General features: G+C 40.4%; 1 protein-coding gene across 1 annotated transcript; it reads right to left on the bottom strand.

Annotated features, from left to right (window-relative positions):
- Positions 1 to 534: 534 nt before the first annotated feature.
- On the bottom strand, positions 535 to 3,173 carry LOC307040204 (uncharacterized protein). Its single transcript, XM_079682830.1, has 3 exons — positions 1,827 to 3,173; positions 1,432 to 1,714; positions 535 to 1,331 (listed from the first exon to the last, which is right to left on the bottom strand). Exons 1-3 carry the CDS (start codon positions 2,414 to 2,416, stop codon positions 678 to 680), a joined length of 1,527 nt encoding a protein of 508 aa, XP_079538956.1. The 5' UTR covers positions 2,417 to 3,173; the 3' UTR covers positions 535 to 677.
- Between the last annotated feature and the right edge of the window lie 18,914 nt (positions 3,174 to 22,087).

Raw genomic sequence — 22,087 nt, 5'->3', positions numbered from 1 at the left:
GTCCGCATTAAGCTGAAGTTACAGTTTTTCTCAATCGCTAAACCCACTTTTTAGAATCTAAATTCATTTCTTCAAAACAAGAGCATAGCCATCTAAACAGAAACACACTTGCCATAACTCTGAATATCTTTTGCAAAATGCACTTACATGACCAAAACTGAAAATACTGGTCACAAAAAAGAATAAGTCGATCGAAACAGAACAAATTGTCCTCTAATGAGACAAATGTGTTTTCATAACTGAAACTCCGGTCACCATAATAACCCATTCTACCATAACAATATACATTTCTTGCAAAGTGCTCTAAGGCACTCAAAACTAAAAATACCCCTTCCAAAACCAGATACCTTCTCCAAAAACAAACATTTGTCAGCTCATGAGAAGACTATTTGAACAGTCATTACTAAGTGGCACACTAAATACTGACTACAATCATCAATACACAAACCTCAAGCTATCGATATTGGAAACTGAACGGAAAACTGACAAGTTGGGAGAAACAAACTTACATATAGGAAAAACAGAGTCTTACTGTAACTATGCCATTGTTTTTATTGTCTCATTTTCAGAAGAGCACCGTAACAGAAACAAAAGACGAATAGCAATACACTGGAAAAAAATAACATGGGTAAATGATGTAAATCAGCAGTAAAGCAGAGAATGAGATCTATATAACTTTACTGATCTGCTCTTTGGCGTCTGTCTGGCCACATAGCCTCATCTACGTCACAGCGTATGTCTTCCCGTGCAAGGCAGCGTGGGAAATATCTCCTTGCGTGTCGACACCACCCTTGACAGGATTCCGCAGAGATGTCCCGACAGCCAGCATTCATTGCGTCCAAAAGGGGCATTCTGTCATGAGGATGATGGTCATAAACCTTCCATCTCCAGGCAGAGAAGAACTCCTCAATGGGGTTTAGAAATGGGGAGTATGGAGGGAGGAACTCCATGGCCATGTGTGGATGAGCCTCAAACCATGCCCTCACGTCACGAGAGTGGTGGAAGGCCACATTGTCCCATATGACCACGTGAACCGACCTCACTTGATCCCTCTCTTCTGGTGGCACAAGTCCGTCATACAGGACATCCAGGAAGGCAAGGACACGTTGCGTGTTATATGCTCCCATTAAAGGGATGTGAGCAAGGACGCCTTGTGTCGAGATAGCCGCACACAATGTTATGTTTCCTCCCCTTTGGCCTGGAACAAAGACTGTCGCTCTTTGCCCAATAAGGTTCCTCCCACGTCTCCTCACTTTGGAGAGGTTGAAGCCTGCTTCATCCACATATACAAAAACATGTGGTAATGCATTGCCTTCCAGCTCCATCATTCGCTAAAGAAAATGAAACAAACAGAGGACCGTTTTACATTACTGTAAGCAGTCAGACATACTAAAAATATAGGCAAGCCATCAGTGTGATTGAGGTTCTTACCTGTACATACCGGTGCCTTAAATCCTTCACACGGTCAGAGTTGCGTTCAAAAGGAACCTTATAGATCTGTTTCATTCTGAGGTGTTGCCTCTTTAACACCCGGTCAATGGTTGCAACACTTATAGACTGAATGTTACTGAAGACATCCTGGTCTGCAATTATTCTGGCCTGAATCTCCCTTAAGCGGATTTCATTGTTGGCCACAACCATATCAACAATGGCAGACTCTTGTTCTGGAGTAAAGGCCTTTCGTCTGCCACCAGAGCGGGGTGCTCTTTCAGTTCTATCAATAAATATTTGAGAATGTTATGTACTGTAATATAAAAACAGTGATCGAAACCTACATCAAAATAGAAATGCATGAAGTGCTGTAAAAAAGGGTTACAGTAGCTTACCTATTTTCGTGCCTGAAGATCCTAATAATGGATGCCACTGTTGATCTCGGTATATTGGGCTGAACCCTTTGGCCAGCCTCACTGAGGGACATGCCATGGTTTATGACGTGGTCCACAATAGTTGCACGGGTGTTGTCCGAAACTACTGTTCGCATTGGTCCCCTTTCAACTCTTCCACCACGCATACGTACAGCCCTCCCTCTTCCTCTCTGAACATGAGGGTTCCCTCTTCCTCTCTGAACATCAGCTCTCCCTCTTCCTCTCTGAACATCAGCTCTCCCTCTTCCTCTCTGAACATCAGCTCTCCCTCTTCCTCTCTGAACATCAGCCCTCCCTCTTCCTCTCTGAACATCAGCTCTCCCTCTTCCTCTCTGAACATCAGCCCTCCCTCTTCCTCTCTGAACATCAGCTCTCCCTCTTCCTCTCTGAACATCAGCTCTCCCTCTTCCTCTCTGAACATCAGCTCTCCCTCTTCCTCTCTGAACATCAGCTCTCCCTCTTCCTCTCTGAACATCAGCCCTCCCTCTTCCTCGCTGAACAACAGGGTTCCTTCTTCCTCTCAGATCTCCTCTACCTACTCGATCAGCCATTTTGTTTACACAAACATCTTACTGAAGTGAGGGAGGTCTTTTATAGGATTCTCACTAATTACAATTACTATAGGAAATTCATTGATGTCAGCTGTGAGCAATTCATTTACATGGAAGTGAAGTACTCAATTCACCCCAATACAAAAAAAAACATTTCTCAATGTGCAAAAAGGAAAAGACCACAATTACTGACTGTAAAAATGTTGTATCAGCTATAGCTAATCCTCCCCATATGAACATCTCAAAGACCTATGCAAGTCATATCAACACTATTATAGCTTTACCGGCACCATTTAAAAAAATATTTTAAGTACAGTCATGCAAATTCTATCATGTAAATGTTTTCAATGTAACATCATTACTGTAAGGTATACAGTACATTCCATGGAGTTACCTTTTTCAATGGGGTGATTGACTGATAACAAGTGTTAATATTTTGCACATCAAGTGTCAATTAGTGTAGCTATGGTCTAAGTTTATGAGGAAGTGTTATCCACTGTGAGAAGATTATTTGTTGTTTTGTAGACATGAGTTACACAACAGATTTTTGATCTTTGTGTAGAGAATTGTAACTTCAGTTAGAGAATTGTGTGATCTGTTTTGCAAAACACTGCTTAGCATCTGCATTTTGTGTGATATCAATGAGAAATGGTATACTGTTGTAGAGAAATGGTTTTCTGTTTCGATGGCTGTGCTGTTGGTTTGATGAAAGGAATTTTGATTCTAAATAGTGGGTTTAGCGATTGAGAAAAACTGTAAACAAGCAGAGAAAGAAGAAACGGGGATGGGCGAGGGGTCCGATGTTGGGATGGACAGACACACCTGACCTTTAGATGAATCATTTCATCTCTCCATCCTCATGTATCACTGCCTCTGAGCACTGGGGGCGAGGAGCAATCCCTTTGACCTGCACCCACCCCCCTTCGCTTTACCCCTCTATTTCATCCCTCTCTACTGATCTCTCTCCGTCACCCACTGCTGAACCCACCCACCACCTCCACCTGCTATGTTCCCCCCTGAGGGAATTATTTTCACTCTAACAACTTCAATTAACCTTACCCCTTCATGCACACGGACACACACGCATCCACGCGCACACACACACCCTGGGTAAAGAATGCCTTCACACGCACATCTCCCCCTCCCATATCAATCATAGGTGTTAAGGTCACTGGACTGGGAGCAGAAACTTCACACAGTTTTTTTCCAGTGACACGTAAAAGAATGTGAGGCTAACTGCCTTAGTCCACAGTTCAGTGTATACACTGTCCTTCAACAAACAACAGTGACAATATCATAAATCCTCCAAAATAATTAGAGCTGGGACAGCCAAAGGAAATGTATTTAATTTCATGCTCGAACAAATGGCTAATGTGTGCTTCATTTAATGCTCGAGGATAAACCTTTGGAGGACAGAATGTTGAAGGTTGGAGGAGACCTACATGTTCAGTGAATTTAAGGTGAAAGGAGCATTCTATACACACTGGTTCACAATTTCCAGAATTACACTGCAGCCTTTTGACACTAAAATTGCAATAATTAATCCAAATCTGCTGCGCTCCGTTTGAAGCTTTAAAGAGCCAAATGAAATAAGCAGAGTATAATTAGAGGTCCACTTTGAAATGAGAGTCGGATCATTGTTTCTGAAGCCAGTTGGGGGGGAGGCCTTATCTGATGCATCAGTAGTACCCATAAAGCAGATATGGAATTGGAAGATTGGTGGGCTTTCTAAATATTCAGCAGTAAACAGCTTCCAGGGTCCTTTTCTACCTTCAAAAAGTAGCCCATGCTTGTGTGTTTCTATGTGCATGTACAGTAAGCATGTGCTGTTGTGTACTTGCTGTGATTGTGTGTTTGTAAGTGCAAAACACCATGGGGGAGGGAAGGTTAAATCCACACAGCTGTTCTTGAAATCAGACTTGGCTGGTGCGTGAATGCCTGCAGGCAGGAAACTCATATCTAGCCTTCCACTCGTTTTCATCATCATTTAGCTGCTCTATAACAATCCCAAGCTGCTGTTTAGGCAGCGAAGTCCAAAAACGAACAAGTGCCAGCATTGCAACTGAAGTGCTTTAATATGCTGTAATGATGCCTTCAATCATAATAGTACATTCAGAGAGTAATGATACCACCATTTTGATTTAAAACCCATTATTCTGCCAGTTTGCTGCACTCATGTTTCTACTTTTCAATAATAACTTTGAGACTACACAGATGAGAATACAACCTGCCTGATCATGACTTCAATTAACACCTGATAAGGACCAGGGGAATAGGACTGATTTCACATCTGATTATAATGACACACCCTTTGAAGGGATTAAGACTGCAGGCAACAAAAATGTAGTAGACTCAATTAAATGCACTTGTATGAATACAAGTATGCATAATGGTTCTATGCATAATGTATGCCGGGAACCATTCTATACTAAAACCAGTGGCGTAACAAGGTTGTGATTTGCCCCGGTGCAAATATTGTTTTGTGCCACCCCACAGTTTAGCTGTTACATCTCCTTGTTCTCTCTTGTCCTTTTTCTTTTGAGTGCCGCTCGTGTGCTTTGGTTTGCTGTACATTATAAATGCAAGCTATTACATTTGCTGCCGAACTTGCTACTGCCAGCTACAGTAGGCTACAGTACAGGTTGATTAAACGGTTCGCTCGAGTCGTCACGCAAGGTATCACATGACATGAAAGGGAGCAAGATCATTGGACAGACAAATTACAAATCAATTTAGGTTGCTTGGTTACTTTGAAGACTGCGTGAACCGGTCAATGCCATTGGGGCATATATATATAAAATACATATTTTTTTTGTTTTGTTTTTTGCATGGGCGCCTGGCCGGCTCTGGGCCGGCTGCACCGTCGATAGTTACGCCAATGACTAAAACACATCCAATCACTCTACAACTGCCACATTCTTTCCAGCAGAGCACTCGGCTTATCTCGGCATAATTGCGGTTGATTGGTGTATTATTGCTCTGGTTAATCTGCCTGTGGGTGGCTAATAAAGGAGCTCCATCAGGGATGTTATCAATCGTCGACAGAAGGTGTTCATGGAGCGAAACTGGTTCCATGAAAAGGAAGGAGAGGGAGGGCTAGGAGAGGGGAAGGAAGGGATGAAAGATATGAAGTAAAGGAAGGTGAAAAGTGAGATGAAAGTGAAAGAGGTAGAAGAGTGTTTGAATCACGTTGAAAGACAAGGAAGGACACATTAGTAAGCGGGATGGTGGGTTTAAATGTTTGTGATCCAGGATGTGTCCGTCTGAGGTACAGTAGGGTAACTTCAGCAAGCTGGATGTTGTTCTGACAGATTTTGGAGAGTGATCTCGCTCCCCGGAGACTCCTTTTATGATTGATGTGGCCTTGTTCCTCGGCCTCAGTTATATTTCCAAACAGAAATTGGAGGATGAGGAGGCTGTGGCGAGGTGATTCGATTCTTCTCCATTACACGGCAAGCTGAGACAGGTAGATATCACCCTCTGCAGACACACCTTGGTCCCAATGCCCTGTGCAATAACAGCGTGTTGGCAACTGACCCTGTGGTGTGAGAGGGGAGGTTAACGTGACAAACTAGTGTTTCTTTGTTCATCTGGGGGCCTCAGTGCGATTGAATTGGCCCACGCTCCAGAGACCATTGGAGAGAGGAGGTGGAAGATGTGGAGACAAAGTGATTCAGTAGCAAGGGCAAGAAGTTGTGTTGAGTGTGGGAATGTTTTTAATTCATCGCTTTGGGCAAACTGAGGATATTAAACAACCAGAGATGAAGTATGATTTCACACACAGCTAATGAAACTCTCTCTGTCAGTAGTGTGTATACTGTCATATCAACCCATAGTCACAAGCCCCTACACACAAGTATAGTTTTATTTTCTTATTTTCCAATATGATTTTTTTTTTTAACCACTAAGATAACATAGAGAAGTTCTGGTGGTCTACTTTTCAGGTTTACTGCACATGCCAAAATTCAGCATTCAAGTTTAAATGTGATAAATATTCAATTACCAAAAAGAACCTTCAATATGAATGTATCACATAATTATTAAGCAATAACTAAATCAATTACTTTAAGTCATGCTGTAAAAAAAAAGAAAAGGATCCTGCCTGAGCTTTTGTGAGGCAGATTCATCTTATTTTAGTACTGGGATGAGAAACCTGCTTCACCCCAATTTTTATAGTTCTCGGGTAATGCGTGATGTAACTCAGGTAAAATATGTGCTCATATATTAGAAGTTCAAATCCATGTGTTTATCAATGTAATCATAGTGGAAAAGAGCCGGGAGGTGGGCTTTATGATAGCACCTCCTGCTGGTGAGCTGCTTGTATTGAGCCTGTGGTTGATAATATCTTGACATATTAAAAGAAGTTCACATAAAACGTATAATAGGCTTGAACAGGGTCGCTTCATATGGTATGATATAAGTTAATTTGGCCACTCCCAAGCTTGGTCTACCCCTTAGTAATTGATAAAGCTTAGACCTCAAATATCAACAACTATATGTACATATCCTGCAATCGGACACGATGTCCTGCATGGAACTTGAAAAGATCAGATATTCACTTTTATACCTTTTTAAAATATATATATATATGCGGTAAAATGATCTGTTATTGGTATAGTATGAATTTTGATATGTTTTGCCCTCCATTACAAAATGACAAAAACCTTGGTTATGCATTGTCGAAACTTGATAAAAAGATTTTTGATCCTGCAATCACTCAAAAAGTTCAAAAATAAATTGTCGGTTCAATCTATAGAGCATTACACATGACCATGGACAAAGTGAGGAGGGTCGGTTTGGTCAAAATGAATTTGTATGAGTTTAAAAATGACACATTAATCAATAATTTTGAATTAAACTACTTAAGGTTACTTTAGTTAACTGTCGGAACTACCTTAGCCCTTTATTGTAAAACACTTTTTTAAATGTTGCTGTTTGGTTCGGCAAGGAAGTTGTTAAACCTTCACACACTCCATACACAAAACATATGGCATAGACATACAATGTCACTGTATAGTTTAAATATATCACTTGGATATGATATAAAACCCACCTATCCTGTAGAGGGTGGGTTTCTATAAGCCTATTACCCTACCAGCACCCTCGACTTGCTGTGTCAGGGCCAAAAAAGGCTCTAGGTGAGGTCTGAAGCAGATAAGCTCAAACAGAGTGAAAACAGTCCCGACCCAGCTGACCTGTCCTTGTGATGCCGGGGATGTGTCGTTATCAAACCCCCTCTCTCCCCTATCTTTACAATATAAGTTATAAATACACACACTCATACACATGTGCCTTGCATAACCATTCCTATTAACATTAAGTGGTGTGCATATTTGTATGATTAGTGATAGTTGTTATTCTTTCTTTTGGGTTTGTTTCATATCATTTTCTAATTATTCTTATGTTTAAATGTACACATTTCTCTATCCATCTTTGTTTATTTACTGTCTCACTGCTCCGATTTAAAAAAAGTATAGGAAGAAACCTGCCTTGCAAAACGCTTACTTCACCTGACAGTTGACGTAAGTATTTGCCTAATGTTTAGTCAGCAGATTGCTAAAGCACTACACAGTATGTATTACCTTAAAATTACGGATATCAAAATTCATTCAAAATACAATAGAAGAGATGTCAATTTGATGGCTCTTGAATGACAACTTTACCTGTTCATAAACAGACATCTTTGTCATTTCAGTGTATCCGGACTGCAGGAACGTACGACTGAAGGTTACAACATAACTGTATTGAGATGATTTCAACATATTTATCAGCTCATCAGAGAAAATATATTATCATGCTGTTATTATGGGACATGGAGTGAATTATATGAATCTATCACGTAAAAACATTTTCTCATAATTGACACAGTGATACTAAAAGTTCAGAAGGCCGATTTATGGAGAATGCAAATCATATATAGATAATTTTTGAAGATCTGGCTTCAAAAGAAAGTGCTAAGAGCAGAAAAAAAAGAAGGTCTTCTGTCACCAGACCTGCTCAAGGACGAGAAAAAAACTAAGATGATGCAATAATGTTTTTTTAAATCACCAACAAAACAAAAATCCATACACCTAAAACAGAAGTAGGAAGAGATTTGTACGTGGGACACTTGCTTCTTAGTTCCTTTTGGGTTTGGCACAGCATGATTTGAATCAAACATTTCTTATTACAAAAACGAACAGAGATGATGACCAAAAAACATATAGGAGAAAATAGTTACCCACGAACAGTTGTTTCTCTAGTGCAGGCCAAGAACAATGAAACATGGGAATTATATGATGCAACTTATATGCAAATCTTATGACAGCTCAGAAAGACAAAGAACATTACTATGAATGAATTGTTGCGTTGTGAAATGATGAGTAATAAGAACTTAAACTAAACAGGAGGTGGCGGTGTGATGCAGCTGAAATGGTGACGAGCATGGCTATCAGCCAAATAAAATAGGATACTGTTCTTAATTTAGAGGGACCTTTTCCTATCATGCCGGCCACCTTTCACGTAGGCCTAGCCCAAAACTAAGGACACCATCCAACAAGTCCTCCAACTCATACGACCAATTGGGCCGATTGTTCAGGCCCTTATTACGACCAAATATGTTGTTTGTTCAAGCACTTAATACGTCCTATAAATACGTTTGAATGTTTCCGCCCTCTAGTGCTCCCGTTGAATGCTAACGTTACAGATGGTCGTTTATTCACAAATAACCCTCTGTAAAATCCTAAATTGTTGGATAGTTTGGCCATTAAAACGCTTTTTGATTCGATTTCTAGCGAGAAGTGTATATTGTACTTTTAGAATCCACGTCCAGTCGATATGTAGGATCTATAGTTTGATAAATATTACAAAGATGATTTGAGGTATGCGGCGGCCTCCATGTAAAGTTACGGGTTGAAAACAGTATTTCCGGTCTCAACGTTTTCATAATAAAACCAATGATCAAATGATTTAACAGTGATATCTGCAGTACTCATCAACTAAAAAACATCAGTTTATCCTTGTCAATTATACGACATTTATTGGTTTAAATTGTGTACAATGCTTTTGTGTTTTTCCCATAGGTTTTTCTCTTTCGATTCTGACAGACACATTTCTTTTTTCAGAGGTTTTGCATGTCGGGAAATGGTGTTTATGTGATATGAAATCGGAAAAACTTTTTTTTTAAATAAAATAATACTTGTTCTTGCTTTTCTCTTTGGAAGTCATCACAAGACGGCATTGTAATACACGGTTCGGCTGCATAAAATATTATATATCTGCTGTAGATATTTATTTATAGAGCCCTGATCAGAAGACCTTTTGACAAAATGTAAGAAATGCCGCCAAAACTGAATATGTGACGTGGATCATAAATATATTAGCAATTAAACAACATCTTCCATTTCTTTTCACACAATACGTCTCCTTGCAGTATCAACACTATTTGATCCAATTGATAGATAGGCTATATTTACACCGTAACTGCGCACAGCTGATAGAAAGGGATTTTTTTGTAGTTTTTAAAGATATTATTTACTACCTTTCCAACTCCTTATGCAGTTGGCTGTTTCGTATCCCCTAAAACTCCAGGGTGTACACACTTTAATACTGGCAACTTCTAATCGCACTGCCACTCCAACATCCAATCACAAGGCTTGATGAATAATCACGGGGTTTGTAAAGCAAGGCGGATGTTGTAGTCCCAAACGATAGCTGGGGATTCTGGGTAGTGTAGTGTCTTCGGAAACTGTAGTGTTTGAACTCCGAAAAAACAATTTGTTTCTCTGAATCGAAGGTTAAAAACACAATAGCCTTGGACACCATTTAAACCAATCAATATTGTGTAATTAACAAGGATAAACTGATGTTTTTTAGTGGATGAGTAATGCAGATATCACTGTGTAATGATTTGACAGTGAGGGGAATATATCCGGTTTTATTATGAAAACTTTGAGACCGGAAAAACTGTTTTCACCCACGCTAACTTTACATGGAAGCTGCATACACGTTCTCCTGGCGAGACCTCAAATCATCTTCGCAATATCAAACTATAGATCCTAAACATCGACTGGACGTGGATTCTAAGAGTACGATATACACTTCTCGCTAGAAATTGAATCAAAAAGCATTTTAATGGCCAAACTATTCCACAATTTAGGATTTTCCAGAGAGGGTTTTTGTGAATAAACGACCCTCCGGAGCGTTTGCAATGAACGGGCCGGGAGCATGTTGTTTCTTACACGACCTCTAGTGGTCGTGTAAGAAACAACATGCACTTTAAAACGTGTCTCTGGGTCGTAATAAGGGCATGAACAATTGGCCTATATGGTCGTTTTTTGTAGGACAGGCTGAGACCATCACATGTACTTTGCAGAAGTGTATATTGTACTCTTAGAATCCATGGTAGCGTGTCTCTTTAGTAGCGCGCACAACTGAAAGTCTGAGAGGGTGAGGCAGATAGTCACAGAAAACTGAACAAGAATCGACAACTCGACCCTCTGCTCACTCCTTTCCTGAAAAATACAGGTCCAGCCCACACATACAGTGGGGCAAAAAAGTATTTAGTCAGCCACCAATTGTGCAAGTTCTCCCACTTAAAAAGATGAGAGGCCTGTAATTTTCATCCTAGGTATACCTCAACTGTGAGAGACAAAATGAGAAAAAAAATCCAGAAAATCACATTGTCTGATTTTTAAAGAATTTATTTGCAAATTATGGTGGAAAATAAGTATTTGGTCAATAACAAAAGTTCATCTCAATACTTTGTTATATAACCTTTGTTGGCAATGACAAGTGTTGGGTAAGTTACTTTTAAAAAGTAACTAGTAATAGTTATAGTTACTGCTGTCAAAAAAGTAACTGGTTACTTTATGAGTCACTAAATTACAAAAGTAACTTGTAACAAGTTACTTTACTTTAAAAATAATAATAATAAAATTGAAAATGAAATGCTTTCACTGGTATTTTGCTGACTAGTTCTCTGAAGGCAACCGACTCGACCGTTGCGATGGGCAGCATGTCATCAACAACATACAGGTTGGCAATCAATCTGTTTAGTTGTTTTTTGGCTGTTTAGATGGTGTTGCTCCATCTGGGTCACTGCCGATGGTTGAGACGGTGGGGTCTTTGGCGACTAGTTTTATAGCCCCATGTACATAGGTGCTTCAGGAGATTGGCATTGCTGTTTTTCGATGTGGACAATGCTTTCTGTCCTGCACACAGTTGACATTTTACCGTAATATTTTTTGCGTCCTTTATCCCCATAAATTGAAAATAGTGGTTATATTTCCAAGTTGCAAATGCGCTGCTGCTCTCGCTGATACTCGCATCTGCCATTGTGTGTTTGTGTGTGTGTGTGTGTGTGTGTGTGTGTGTGTGTGTGTGTGTGTGTGTGTGTGTGTGTGTGTGTGTGTGTGCTGGTGGTGAGCGTTGCCGTGTGTGTGTGTGTGTGTGTGTGTGTGTGTGTGTGCGTGCGTGCGTGCGTGCGTGTGTGTGTGTGTGTGTGTGTGTGTGTGTGTGTGTGTGTGTGTGTGTGTGTGTGTGTGTGTGTGTTAGCATTAGCAAGTGTTCGTGTGTGTGTATTTTCCCCATAAGGCAAGACCCGCCCAACTCTGTCTCTGATTGGCTTACCCTGAAATGTTACCCCGCGTTAACCAATCATCACTCCTCTCTGGTTACTTTCAATTTTCCATGGTGCTGTGAGAGGATATCGCTGTATTCGCCTGTAAGTTACATCCGCAGGGAGATTCGGTTCAGTTCCATCACATAATGTAACGCAGTAACGCACCATTTAAATCACAGCAAGTATAACGGCGTTACTTAATGGGAATAGGTAACTAGTAACGCTATTAGTTACCGCAGAGAGTAGTTGCGTTCCAGTAACTTACTTTGTAACGCGTTAGTCCCAACACTGGCAATGACAGAGGTCAAACGTTTTCTGTAAGTCTTCACAAGGTTTTCACACACTGTTGCTGGTATTTTGGCCCATTCCTCCATGCAGATCTCCTCTAGAGCATTGATGTTTTGGGGCTGTCGCTGGGCAACACAGACTTTCAACTCCCTCCAAAGATTTTCTATGGGGTTGAGATCTGGAGACTGGCTAGGCCACTCCAGGACCTTGAAATGCTTTTTACGAAGCCACTCCTTCGTTGCCTGGGCGGTGTGTTTGGGATCATTGCCATGCTGAAAGACCCAGCCACGTTTCATCTTCAATGCCCTTGCTGATGGAAGGAGGTTGTCACTCAAAATCTCACGATACATGGCCCCATTCATTCTTTCCTTTACACGGATCAGTCGTCCTGGTCCCTTTGCAGAAAAACAGCCCCAAAGCATGATGTTTCCACCCCCATGTTTCACAGTAGGTATGGTGTTCTTTGGATGCAACTCAGCATTATTTCTCCTCCAAACACGTCTAGTTGAGTTTTTACCAAAAAGTTTTATTTTAGTTTCATCTGACCATATGACATTCTCCCAATCCTCTTCTGGATCATCTAAATGCTCTCTAGCAAACTTCAGACGGGTCTGGACATGTACTGGCTCAGGGGGACACGTCTGGCACTGCAGGATCTGAGTCCCTGGCGGCGTAGTTTGTTACTGATGGTAGCCTTTGTTACTTTGGTCCCAGCTCTCTGCAGGTCATTGACTAGGTCCCCCCGTGTGGTTCTGGGATTTTTGCTCACCGTTCTTGTGATCATTTTGACCCCACGGGGTGAGATCTTGCGTGGAGCCCCAGATCGAGGGAGATTATCAGTGGTCTTGTATGTCTTCCATTTTCTAATAATTGCTCCCACAGTTGATTTCTTCACACCAAGCTGCCTACCTATTGCAGATTCAGTCTTCCCAGCCTGGTGCAGGTCTACAATTGTGTTTCTGGTGTCCTTTGACAGCTCTTTGGTCTTGGCCATAGTGGAGTTTGGAGTGTGACTGTTTGAGGTTGTGGACATGTGTCTTTTATACTGATAACGACTTCAAACAGGTGCCATTAATACAGTTAACAAGTGGAGGACAGAGGAGGCTCTTAAAGAAGAAGTTAAAGGTCTGTGAGAGCTGGTTATGGCTAGAAAGGATCCGTCTAGTGTAAAACCCTCGCGAGAGTTTGCAAGTCACGTGGCTGAATGTTTACGTTTGGCGGGCAGCCTTTCAGTTACGATCGTTAACATCAATGGGCCACAGCAAATGATTGTGAGAAGCTAAACTATCTTTTGGCGCTATATATATCTCTTTATATTATTTAATAGTTTAACATTTATTTTCTTGCTGTTTATTATTATCATTTATTTATATGTATTCTTAGTTAGCTTCACAAGTTAAAGTAGTTTCTATGGTTTTATTTTGAAGGCATGTTTTGGGCACTGGGTGATTAGAGCACCTGGTGTACTTGTATATATTGGAGACAGGTGGGTGGTGGGAGCCAGAGCACTAGTAGGCAAACGGTTTTTTACCAGGGTGTTTCGAGCCACAGGGTTTTCCAACCACAGGAAAGGAAAGCCATAGGAAAGGCTTAAGGAACAAACCATAGGAAACCTGTTCATTGTCAATGATATTGGATCATAATAAATGTACAACGGAGAATCTTGTCTGGACCCGGATCATTGCCCTGCGTAAGATCTGCTAACTAGTGCCTCAGCGGCTGTATTATTTTAAGTTAATTGTCTGTTTTATTTCTATATGATTTTGGCCACTACAAAGTAAAAAAACCTTGCCGTCAAAGCGGCATTGTTTTTTGAAGTTCTTTTTTGTGGATTTTTGGATTTTGAAACAGAAATCGTTCAGATTATCATACCGCTCATCTGCAATAATCAAAGCTAAAGCACATTTAGCAGTCCTTAAAGAATGCATGGCTGCATTGAAGAGGAAGCATGCATTGGAAGCTCAAGAGGAGGAGCTTAGAAAAGAAAAGACAAAACTTGCTTTTGAACTAAAACTGTCTGCTACACTCAATGCCAAAATTGACATACTGAAAATCCACTCGAGGCGTGGATCGAAAGGATCTGTGGAAAAAGGTAAACAGAAATCTGAAAAGATAAAGTTTCCTTCTGCCCCAAACTACAACTGTTTTTCTCTCCAACACAACCATCACTCACAGGATACATGTTCAAGCTTCAATATGAAAATAGAAAATGAGGAAACAAATTCCATAAAGGTGGATGGATCTAGTTTTGTTTGCCATGCTGGTCACATAATCAAAGACTATTGGAGATATTTGAAGTGCAGTGTGTGTCACCAGAAGCAACTGTCAGCCCTTCAGATTGAAGATGAGGATACAGGCACATCCTTAATTAAAGCACATGTTTCACCTGGACAGTCAGAGACAAGTGTTCATACTGGGGCCGGTGGACCTGGAGAGGACAATGGATTCAGCTCTGGCTGCCCTGTTACCTCTCAGCTCGCATTGGAACAACAAGAAAAGATGTCCATCAAACATCAGACCCATCAGGATTTACAAGAAAAAACATCAACAGTGCAATGTGAAAAGCACACAGAGAGTGAGGAGCAGGAAATAGATCACAAAGAGGAGACCAGCTCCAAGACATCAGAGCTTCACCAAAGTCATAAACAACAGACTGAAACACGGGATGAAGAAATGGAATCCGACCTCCAGATAGATTGTGTGAACAGTGATGGAGACACAGAGGAGCCTCCTTATCAAGAGGATTTGGATGACAGAGCGAGTGGAAAAGGCCCAGAAAAGAATTTCCAACAGGAGATATTTTCTTTATTGCAAATACAAGTGGACCCTGGATGAGGGGACGGACAAGGATTGGTCAGCTCTGCGAGCCCCAAATGAAGACCAGTGTCATGGAGGGACCTGTTTTTAGATCTGCCTGCTCCTGGATGCAGCAGTGTAACATCATGAACATTTATTCTTTCTGTTTCTCTAGACTATTTTTCTCTCTCTTTCTATTTATTTTCCAGGAGGCTGTCGCCTGAATAAAATGGAGGACATTATTTGTGGGATACAGATAGAGCATAGCTCCATGTATATATCATTTAAGTAATTGTGTGTTTACACAGTTCACAATTAGGGGCCGGAATGTTGGCGCTATATATATCTCTTTATATTATTTAATAGTTTAACATTTATTTTCTTGCTGTTTATTATTATTATTATCATTTATGTATATGTATTCTTAGTTAGCTTCATAAGTTAAAGTAGTTTCTATGCTTTTATTTTGAAGGCATGTTTTGGGCACTGGGTGATTAGAGCACCTGGTGTATATTGGAGACAGGTGGGTGGTGGGAGCCAGAGCACTAGTAGGCAAACGGTTTTTTACCAGGGTGTTTCGAGCCACAGGGTTTTCCGAGCCACAGGGTTTTCCAACCACAGGAAAGGCTTAAGGAACAAACCATAGGAAACCTGTTCATTGTCAATGATATTGGATCATAATAAATGTACAACGGAGAATCTTGTCTTGACCTGGATCATTGCCCTGCGTAAGATCTGATAACTAGTGCCTCAGCGGCTGTATTATTTTAAGTTAATTATCTGTTTTATTTCTATATGATTTTGGCCGCTACACTATCTATTAATGTCAATGACAGGGAGTGTGATTGTAGAAATAGGGTGTTAGCGGTCTTGCTGTTCAAAGAAGAATGACAACACTGTAGATCACCAACACTATGGTTTATTTTCTATTCACAGGCAAGTCAACGTTGTCTCAGTAAAAGTCCCAACTAAGATGGCTCCTGGTGCAATAAAATGTTCCCTTTCATTGTTTTACTATTATCCTGCTGCATTAATGTGGTTTCATGTTACTGCTGTAGATGTGTTTCCGAGCCGCTCCAACGAGAGTTACAACGAGGCGTGACGTCATATTTACACAAGACGGATCCTTTCTAGTCATAACCCATATATGTGGGCGGAGACAAGAGCAATCGATCTCCGTCTCCCAGATCAAGGCCATCTAGTCAATCACAGTTTAACAGATCACATGTCTCCAAAACGAACACAAACAAGCGCAGACAGAATATCTTCTCATCCTTTCCAAACATCCTACAATTAGACTACATTAACAAAGGTCAAAACAGTTAAAATACTGTCAATGTTATGAAAACAATCTATTACAAACCAATTTGTTTCCTATCGCCTAAGCCTCCAGGGCTGTACACAGTTTAATACTGTCAACTTCTAATTTTGGGAAAAACGAAAACGCCTTTTAAAACTACAATTCCCAGTAGAGACGTGCCATAGAGAACATGTTGCAAAACACAATAGCCAGCATGTGTAGTTCTCGGGAGGCGTTCAAGTCCAGTTTTGAATAGTCTGCCGTGGTTTCGTTCCATTTCAAAGAGCTTGACGCTCGGCGTAACCTTGGCGCACTGCCACTCCAACATCCAATCCCAGAGCTTGAAGATTAATCACGGGGTTTGTCAACGGGACTGTAGTCCCAAACGATAGCTGGGGATTATGGGTAGTGTAGTGCCTTGGACCATCCTAAACTGCATTTTTTTTCGGGTATCATATCGCATTAACAACACCACATCTGGCGCCACAGAGATCTTCTGTTACTGTCCGTTCTTCTTAGAGGAAGTACAGAAACACGTAACTCTGGATTTGTTTTAATGTTTGAGGTGCAATAAACGACACAGCAGCTTTTTGGCATGTTAAAACTATTATGTTCTGCCTCGCTCATGAGAGTAACAGCTGGCGAAATTACAGCCTCGCCTACTGATTGCAAATGTGTGCTCTAAAATTATATTTATAAATAACTATTATAAGCAAGACAACAAATGGTAAAGATATGTAGAAAATAAAAATATTTAAGATACGTTCATAGGAAACGTAATGTGGGAGAAAATATGTTTCTAGAAGATATGTAGAAAATAAACTTATTTGAGATACGTTCATAACGAGCGTAACGTGGGAGAAAATACGTTTCTAGCTAAAGATAATTGAGAATGCAGTTTAATTCTGTGGGAACGTAATTTTTAGGAGACTGGTGTTTTGCACCGACAGAAACGTTGAGATTTGATGTTGTTTTTTGGTTGTATTGTCTTCCACTTCCTGTTTTGTTTTGTCACTCACCGTTTACCTCTCATTCCAGACTCATCAGCACCAGCCTCGCCCCTGATTGTTTTCACCTGTCATCCCTTCTGTGTCTCCTGTGCTCATCAGCGTCAGTCCCGCCCCTGATTGTTCCCACCTGTGTCTTATTGTCATGCGTTTAAATTCCCCTGTCTGACTGTAGCCGTTTCTCAATCGCGAGGAAACTGGCTTCCAAGCCAATATTTCAAGGATACTACGTCATCGAGTGCCGCCGAAGGACTGTTCCAATCTCCAGCATACTTGGAATTCCACCGAGGCCATGTCCTTGGTTTGGGGGTAATTTCGAGGCTGCACATGGGTAGACTTCGCGTCTTTCAAATCCCCACAATGCTTTGCGCACGGACTAATTTCAAAAACCCTTGCGGAGAATGGCTGAACCGACGCAGCACAGCACACATTTAAATGTAAGTATTTACTGGCGTAGAACATGTGTTGGTAAATATGTTACTTTGTTGGATTTGTTATCACCAAAAATGTGTTCCGTGAAAGTAAAGCAAGTTCATAATTAGATAGACATCGTGAGGTATTTATTGTCGGTACAGTTTATGTTAAAACTGTTAGAGAGAGTGGCACACGTGTTGGCTTGTTCCATTCTTCTTTGTTTTCCGAAGCCGTGGCTTGGAAGTATACTTGCTTCGTTTCTGAAGGAAGTGACTTGGAAGTATGTGACTACCAAGCCAGTATCCTCGCGATTGAGAAACGGCCAGTGTTCCTTGTCAGTTCGTTTTTGTCAATTGCCATGTTCAGATCTTTGTGCTTGTCTCTTGCCATGGTCAGGTCTATGCTCTTTTTGTGCTCTCGTAAAGTTTTGATCCTCACTACGTGAGCGCTTTCTTTTTGTTCTCATTTTTGTCATCTCAGCTCGAGATTTGATAGTGACCATTTGTTGTTGTTCATTTTGCTGTTCTTGGAAGAATAAAGTATCTTACAAATACTTTACCTCTGTCTCCCGTGTCGTGCAATTGGGTCCTACCTCCTAAGTGTCTGAGTTCTTAACAACAGGGTTGCCATAATAAATTCTGACGAAAAATACAAATTATTATGAATACAAATAAAATGAAAGAAGCCTCCCGTGAGTTACTACAAGCTATAAAGTAGATTTTAAAAGCTCAACGCTGGACGTTGTAGAAATGTGTCTGTGCACCACGACAAAGGAGCGTCATTCACTTTACATTGCGGTTGTTTGCGTGGTGCAGACATGTAAATGTAGCAAAGTTTGTGACTCCACCACGCAATGCGATGTTAAGGAGTCGTGGTGGAGTCACGCATTCTGGTGAGATCAGGTTAAATAAAACTGTTGCATTATAAATTGTAATATATGAATTTGTTATTTAATACTCTTATACTAATCACTTCCTGTATTCCCGTGATAAAAGGGACATGCGCAATAAAACGTGTCACTTCCGGTTGAAGCAAAGCCGACGGTGTATGTGTGTATTTATTCCTCTGTCACGTTAAACTATGTTCACGGTATTCCTGCCCTAAAATCATGGCATCGTTAACAGGTTATGGGCCCAGGAGGGACCATGGAAGCCGGTGGAACCGTTTGTGTTTCGAGGGAGATGAGAAGAACTACGAGTTATGGGAGTTTTTGGGTCAACTGCGACTGCTAGGATTGAAGGTTGTCATCCTAGAGGAGCCAGGTCAAGATGATGAGGCTGATGATAAGAAAAACAAAGAAGCCTATGCGGAATTGATCCAGCTACTGGACGATAAAAGCCTTTCACTGATCATGAGAGAAGCAGCGGACAACGGAAGAAAAGCGTTACAAATATTGAGGGACCACTAGGAAAGGGAAACCACGGGTGATCTACACTGAACTAACGTCACTGCAGAAATCCGCTAATGAGAGCGGAAACTGACTATATTATTCGTGCCGAAACGGCAATTACAGCACTGAGAAATGCTGATGAAACTCGTAGCAACAGGCTGCTAATAGCCATGATTTTAAAGGGACTGCCAATCTGTTTTAGGCCGTTTGCCATCCACATTACACAAGGGGATGAGAAGCTAACTTTTGGTGAGTTCAAAACAAAGTTGAGGAGCTATGAAAGCACAGAAAAATACAATGCCAACTTGAGTGAAGAATCTGATAATATTATGAAAGCGAGTGGCTGGGTGAAGTGGGGAGATGGCCCCGATATCACCTGCTACAACTGCGGTCAGAAAGGGCACCGGGCTCGTGAGTGTCGAAGTGCGCGTAGCAGCAAAAGCAAATACCAGAGACAGTGGTGCAGCTTTTGCAAATATTCCACACATATAGATGCAAACTGCAGATGCAAAAAGAGAGACAATGCTAAACAAGCAACTGACGTTGAGGACCACTCATGGTGTAAATATAACCTATCTACCAATTGGATCAAATATAAAAGTCAGCCGAATTAGTGTTGATACTGCAAGGAAACGTATTGTGTGAAAATAAATGGAAGATGTTGTTTAATTGCTAATATATTTATGATCCACGTCACATATTCAGTTTTGAACAAAATCTCTGAAAAAAGAAATGTGTCTTTCAGAATCGAAAGAGAAAGACCTATGGGAAAAACACCAAAGCATTGTACACAATTTAAACCAATAAATATTGTATAATTAACAAGGATAAACTGATCTTTTTTAGTTGATGATTACTGCAGATATCACTGTTAAATCATTTGATCATTGGTTATGAAAACGTAGAGACCGGAAATACTGTTTTCAACCCGTAACTTTACAGGGAGGCTGCCGCCGCATAACTAATCATCTTCGTAATATCTATCAAACTAGATCCTACATATCGACTGGAAGTGGATTCTAAAAGTACAATATACACTTCTCGCTAGAAATCTAATCAAAAAGCGTTTTAATGGCCAAACTATCCTACAATTTAGGATTTGACAGAGAGGGTTATTTGTGAATAAAAGACCATCTGTAACGTTGGCATTCAACGGGAGCACTTTAAAACGTAGTTATAGGACGTATTATGCGCTTGAACAAACAACATATTTGGTCGTAATAAGGGCCTGAACAATCGGCCCATTTGGTCGTATGAGTTGGAGGACTTGTTGGTACTTTACATCCAACCCAGTCTCACGGCATTTCGTGTTCACCAACACGATTTTTAATCTATTGATTCGTGTTCACCAACACGATTTCCCCCTTTTTTTCGTGTTGCACAGCACGATTTTAAAAGCAATGTATTTCTATTGGTAGTCTCACGACATTAAGTGTTATAGGAAGACCGGAAGCTGTGTGGTTCATAAAAGCATGTTCTTACTCAATATCAAGCCACAATTATTGCTTTTATTTTAAATCGTATAATTTCGGACTTTTGTTGCCGTCTGTGAGGAAAATAAATGGGGCTGAGAGCCTCAGGATACTGAAATCTGTATATATGTAAATCTTTTTTTCCTTCTAATTTGTTATTCTTTTCAAAATAACACACTGTTATTTACTCACCAATAACACACAATTATCCTTGTGTTTATTTATTTGTTTAATTCCATAATCTCTGGGTTTTTTGGCGTCCGTCAGGAACTGAATTTCAAAATAAAAATAACCGAAAACAGATGTACGCATTTCGAGTTCAGGATGGCCGAAGACACTACACTACCCATAATACCCAGCTATCGTTTATGACTACAGTCCCCATGATTAATCTTCAAGCTCTGGGATTGGATGTTGGAATGGCAGTGCGCCAAGGTTACGCCGAGCGTCAAACAGCTGTTTGAAATGGAACTAAACCACGCCAGACTATCCAAAACTGGAATCGAACGCCCCCCCCAGGACTACACATGCTATGGGACGTCTCTACTGAACGTTTTCGTTTTTCCCACAATTAGAAGTTGCCAGTATTAAACACATTGGTGTTATCAAATGTAAAACATATAATTAATAAATGGGTGAAAATCGCTTGTGTCCATAATGCGCAGCATTAATATATACCCACATGACAGCTCATGTTACTTTGTAATTCTACTCCACTACAATTCAGAGGTTAACCTGGTATTTTTACTCCACTACATTTATTTGAGTTACTTTGCAGATTCTGATTAATGATGTGAAATATAAACAACCCTTAAAGCAGACTTTAGTTACACCTGAGTAAAATTCAGGGAAGGTGATTGTCAAGTGCCAACAATCAGGAGAGATATTTGATAGTTGGTGCTTGAGAAGACTAAACATTTATCTGCAATTGACATGAATGGAAACGAGTAATAAAGTATATTCATTACTCGTTATTCTCTACTAATAGTTAATTAAAGACTGTATAATGGCTATTTTGCACATCCCTTTCAAGATTTCAAGATTTTCAAAGGTTTATTGACATATCATAATACACAACTGTGTATGCAATGAATGAAAAACTTGGGTCACAGGTTCCTCAACAGCGCATTACAAGACATCTATCAATATGTGTGTACCACCATGGTACCACCACCATTAAATGTCATATTCTGCACATTTCTTATACTATCTACATACATAAGAGTATAATTCATATGTATGATATCAGTTAAAATAAGTGCTTCAACATAGTCAACATTGCAGGAAAGCAATATATTAGACGTTAAGTACTTTGTCAGGCTTAATATTTATCTGTAGATACCCCCAAAGCTTTTTTCTTATTTAAAAGAAGACCTTAATCTAAAGTATTATTTAATGTTTGA

This window comes from Notothenia rossii (assembly GCF_949606895.1).
Source record: "Notothenia rossii genome assembly, chromosome: 5".
Taxonomy (NCBI): Eukaryota; Metazoa; Chordata; class Actinopteri; order Perciformes; family Nototheniidae; genus Notothenia; species Notothenia rossii.
This window is presented reverse-complemented; position numbering and strand designations above follow the sequence as displayed.

Excerpts from the sequence above, each read along its gene's own strand:
- LOC307040204 (XM_079682830.1), bottom strand. The coding sequence starts at position 2,416 with ATGGCTGATCGAGTAGGTAGAGGAGATCTGAGAGGAAGAAGGAACCCT. Across the intron at positions 1,715-1,826 it reads ATCTTCAGGCACGAAAATAG|AACTGAAAGAGCACCCCGCT; the intron begins GTAAGCTACTGT and ends ATTTATTGATAG. Across the intron at positions 1,332-1,431 it reads TAAGGCACCGGTATGTACAG|CGAATGATGGAGCTGGAAGG; the intron begins GTAAGAACCTCA and ends CATTTTCTTTAG.